Source organism: Borostomias antarcticus, assembly GCF_949987555.1.
Source record: "Borostomias antarcticus genome assembly, chromosome: 35".
Taxonomy (NCBI): Eukaryota; Metazoa; Chordata; class Actinopteri; order Stomiiformes; family Stomiidae; genus Borostomias; species Borostomias antarcticus.
The window spans coordinates 362,664-367,663 of record NC_140268.1 but is presented as its reverse complement, the minus strand read 5'-3'; the positions used below and the strand labels follow the sequence as shown (position 1 = coordinate 367,663).

At 53.9% G+C, this 5,000-nt stretch overlaps 1 protein-coding gene across 1 annotated transcript in view; it reads right to left on the bottom strand.

Annotated features, from left to right (window-relative positions):
* The window catches only part of ern1 (endoplasmic reticulum to nucleus signaling 1), a gene marked incomplete at its 3' end in the record, with an annotated part of 30,858 nt that overhangs the window by 14,245 nt on the left and 11,613 nt on the right, over positions 1-5,000 (bottom strand). The window contains exons 6-9 of the mRNA XM_084460969.1: positions 3,666-3,788; positions 1,359-1,460; positions 841-1,102; positions 587-665 (exon numbers count right to left, since the gene is read on the bottom strand). Of these exons, the coding sequence (XP_084317095.1) occupies positions 587-665; positions 841-1,102; positions 1,359-1,460; positions 3,666-3,788 (566 nt within the window). The remainder of the gene's footprint in view (positions 1-586; positions 666-840; positions 1,103-1,358; positions 1,461-3,665; positions 3,789-5,000) is intronic.

The window sequence follows — 5,000 nt, the reverse complement described above, 5'->3', positions numbered from 1 at the left end:
AGTCCAGGGAGCCATGGTTCTCTAGTCCAGGGAGGACATGGTTCTCTAGTCCAGGGAGGCCATGGTTCTCTAGTCCAGGGAGGACATGGTTCTCTAGTCCAGGGAGCCATGGTTCTCTAGTCCAGGGAGGCCATGGTTCTCTAGTCCAGGGAGGCCATGGTTCTCTAGTCCAGGGAGGACATGGTTCTCTAGTCCAGGGAGCCATGGTTCTCTAGTCCAGGGAGGACATGGTTCTCTAGTCCAGGGAGGCCATGGTTCTCTAGTCCAGGGAGGCCATGGTTCTCTAGTCCAGGGAGGCCATGGTTCTCTAGTCCAGGGAGGCCATGGTTCTCTAGTCCAGGGAGGCCATGGTTCTCTAGTCCAGGGCGCGAGGCCAGAAGGCCGTACTGACCTGGGTTAGGGCCAGGTAAACACACCAACCAACTCTGGACTGGGTCACTACGCCCGCTATGCCAAGACCTGCGTGAGGGGCAATGTCCTGGAGCCTCGTGTCACGTTTCGGGTTACGGAGGGTGTGTGTGTGTGTGTGTGTGTGTGTGTGTGTGTGTGAGAGAGAGAGAGAGAGAGAGGGTAAAGAGTCACCCACCACGACTGTGACTCCGTCATGTACCAGGGAGGGCGAGGCGTACAGGCTGGTGGAGTATTTGCCCACATAGAGAGTGGCCCTGTGGTGGAGACAGAGGAGGCACAGTTAGCAGGTTAGCCTAGCTTAGCTAGCAGGCTACAGGCGATGTTAGTCTAGCTTAGCTAACAGGCGACATGTGGTGGTCGCACACACACACATACACACACACGCACACACACACACACACACACACACCACAACACACACACACTTACATGAGCTTGTTCTTGGGCTTGTTCTCCTTGGGGAAGGGGTACTTCCACTGGGTGATGCGGCCCACCTCCCCGGACATGAACGTGAGGTACCTCAGCGTCTCCACCGCCACGTTGGTGTGCGCCACCTTGCGCAGGCCCTCGCGCTGCCAGATGTACATGGCCACCACCGGCGAGTTGTAGTTCTGCACCCACTGGATGTCGCCCGACTCGCTGTCCACCGTCACCACCAGCCCGTCGCCGTTGGAGACGTAGTGGGCGCTCTCTGCGGGAGAGACGGGAGAAGAGGGGGCGGGGCGTGATGCACGCGTCCAACGCCGACGGCTGCCACGTGAGCCGTGTCGATACAATGCGACGGATAGCATGCATTCGAGGATGCTGGAGCCGGTATCGCGTGATGAATATAATACAGGCGTTGTGACCTGTGGGCGTCGGCTACGGTTTCACAGGGCGGGATAGGGTGATAGGGTGTAGTCAACAAAGTAGACAGATCTGAGATCTGCGTAGAGAGCGTCTCTTACTGTATTTGGTGTCGTCGTCGGGGAGGGTGGAGGCGTAGTCGAAGTAGGTGGCGTTCCAGCGAAGCTCCCGGCTCTTCGTGTCGTACATGGTGATGGTGTACTCTGGGGGGGGTTAAAGGTACATGGTGATGGTGTACTCTGGGGGGGGTTAAAGGTACATGGTGATGGTGTACTCTGGGGGGGGTTAAAGGTACATGGTGATGGTGTACTCTGGGGGGGGTTAAAGGTACATGGTGATGGTGTACTCTGGGGGGGGTTAAAGGTACATGGTGATGGTGTACTCTGGGGGGGTTAAAGGTACATGGTGATGGTGTACTCTGGGGGGGTTAAAGGTCATATCATTTCATTTTCATTCTAGGTCGGCCCCCACCCACTCCCCTCTCATCTTCATTCAAAGACGTTATAACGGAGATGGGATCAAGATACACGCACACTAACGTTCAATAAAGCTGTTTTCCTTCAAAGTAAAATACTTTTTTTTATTTTTTTATGTGCGTTGGGGAGGTGAAATGCCGTATACCGTGAAATACCGTAAACCGTACCGTGTAACTAGATACCGTACCGTAATGCAAAAATCCATACCGTCTCATAACCTAGTTACCATTCAGTTGAGCGCTGTCCACGAATCTACAGTTTGTCAACACTCGTTAACCGAGTACGCGCTAAACTCTCTCGCATGCTCATGATATTGTCTCTCCAGTTTTGCTGTGATGGACTTTCTCAACGGGACCGTAAATTCGGCCTCGACAAATGCCGCCAGACTTGGAAAACCCCTCGCCCTCAACTAAGCCCGATGGGAAGCCCCGTCTTCCGCCGTCATCCGTGGGCCGCCGTTTACTCCTCTGCACCTTTTGTCAGCTAACTCGCATTGTCTGGTGACAAAGCTCGCCATTGTTGATTGTGGATGTGTGGCTGGGCTGCTGGGCACTCAGCTCTCAAATGACCGGGTTAGTTGTTGTGATAAGATTTACCTGGCAGAGTTTGTACTGTACCTCGTTTTCTTTTTTCCACACGGAGCTTTTTTTTTTAAAGATATTCTTTAGGGCTTTTCAGCTTTAATGGTATAGGACAGTGTAGAGAGACAGGAAATGTGGGAGAGAGAGAGAGGGGAGGACATGCGGCACAGGACCCGAGCCGGGAATCGAACCCTGGTCCGCCGCGCGAAGAGCTAGTCTTCATATGGTGCCTTACCCGGTGAGCTACCGGGGCGCCCCACGGGGCTTTTCTGACGGCTGCATGCATCATCCCCAACATGGGCGGCAGCAGTGAGTAGGCTAAACAAAGCGGAGAGCGCCGAATCGCCCGTAGAAGAAGACAGTCGATGCGCTGTGGATATAAAACATTTAAGTGTACAAATTTGCCTTTTATTTGAAAGGTGGGGAACTACAAACTGTAGCGACCTCGGAGAAAAGGCTTTCATCTTTCCAACGATGTGTTTACTTTGGTGAGTAACGAAACGGTTTTGTCTGTAGACTCGGACGAGCGGGCCGAGGAAGCGCATTCATAGGTAAATTGCATTGAGAGTAACAGGGCGTTATCTGTAGGATATCGCCCTGGACCAGGTCTAGATAGGTAGGTAGGTAGTTTGATAGGGTAGGTAGTTTGATGTTAATAGTTAATTGACTATCGATTAATTGCCGATAAGTAAGATTTGGTTACTCGATTAATTGCTTGTTAATGGAACAGAACGTATTTTTTTCGAATGAACGTTATCAACGGGAGTTGCGTGAAATGTAATCCTGATTTAGGGTCTGACTGCACATGAGGGCGCCACGCCGTGTAGTGAAGGCTAATTGGGATGCCGGGAAATTTCAACGACACAGCGGAAGACAAAAAAAAAATGAAGCGAGCAAAGCGCAGTCCAGCGCGGGACACTCTTATCAATTAAGCGACTATCGTTTGTTAAGGTTAACAGTTATCGATTAATGAGATTCCTTGAAATTTGCAACCCTAGTAGGTAGATAGTTTGATAGGGTAGGAAGGTAAATGGTAAATGGACTGCACTTATATAGCGCTTTTCCACCTTAGCGGCACTCAAAGCGCTTTACAATGGCCTCTCATTCACCCATTCACACACACATTCACACACCAATGGCGGTAGCTGCCATGCAAGGTGCTAACCTGATCACTGGGAGCAATTTGGGGTTAGGTGTCTTGCTCAAGGACACTTCGACATGTGGACAGTCGGAGCTGGGATTCGAACCACTGACCCTTCGATCATTGAACGACCCGCTCTACCGACTGAGCTACAGCCGCCCCTAAGGTAGGTAGATCTGTAGCTAGGTAGGATAGGCTGCAGGTGCTTACCGGTGCGTCCCAGGTAGAGGAGGGAGGAAGACGGACACAGCATCTCGGCGAAGGAGGAGGTGAGGGTCTGCTGCTTCTCCCCCGTCAGCAGGTCCACCACGTACCACAGGTCCTGCTTCTTACCTGGACACACACACACACACACACAGGTCAGACAACAGGCAACCTCGCCGGGGGAGGAAGGGGGGGGGGTCAACCGCACGTTGACGCACAAACACCACTTAAACAAACGGCGTTGGGGCGGGGTCCAGGCACGCCCGCGGGCGATCGTGCGCCGTTCGGCTGGTGAAGGGAGTGGCTCTCAGCGTCATGCTGGCTGGACCTTGCCAAAGCCCGGGGATTAGGAAACCGCGCCTGCCCTGCAGTTGGCCCCTCCCCCGTGAGTAGGACATTGTGGCGTTAGGAGTTCCTCAAACAGACTGTCCGGGGATGGGAGGGGTCAAACAGACTCTCCAGGGTGGGAGGGAGGGGTCAAACAGACTCTCCGGGGTGGGAGGGGTCAAACAGACTCTCCAGGGCTGGGAGGGAGGGGTCACGGGCTAGGGCTGCCCATCTGTGTGCTAGCGGTGCCTGTCTGTGTGCTAGTGGGACCTGTCTTTGTGCTAGCGGTGCCTGTCTTTGTGCTAGCGGTGCCTGTCTGTGTGCTAGCGGTGCCTGTCTGTGTGCTAGCGGTGCCTGTCTGTGTGCTAGCGGTGCCTGTCTGTGTGCTAGCGGTGCCTGTCTGTGTGCTAGCGGTGCCTGTCTGTGTGCTAGCGGTGGCTTTTGGCGAAAGAATGCAAATGCCGGTTGCACAGATAAGACGAGGACGTTCTCTCCTTCCTCCCCCTTCGAAAACCAACGGCAGGTGCGACCAGCTGGACCGGATCGGGGGAGAGCCTTCAGCGGTAGCTTCAGCCGGGGCTCGGAGAAGGCGAGCGAGGAAATGGGAGATGGGAGCTTAGCGTCTTCCCCTCCCCGGAACAGATAACATTGTTCATTCGCGGAGTTCATAGTTCATCGTTCTGGCGGATTTCGCGACCGTGAAATGCATCCGCGCAGTTGGCCCGTGTCGAAATGACATTGAGCCCAACCGGACAGGTTTTGTCGTTGCGTCTGGGTGACTAGACTAGAAAATCCGTCACGGCAGTCGAAGCGACGGAGCGCTTGGGATCAGCTAACCTTGGCGTCGGCTCACAGATGAGCCAATTGGCAACGAGGATGGACCCGACTGGAAACGTGACCCGATCTCTTCAGTAAACAAGTCCATCATTGTTGTTGCTAGACAGATAATGGTGCATGGGAGGCATTGTCCTGTCAGGCAGTGTGTGTGTGTGTGTGTGTGTGTGTGTGTGTGTC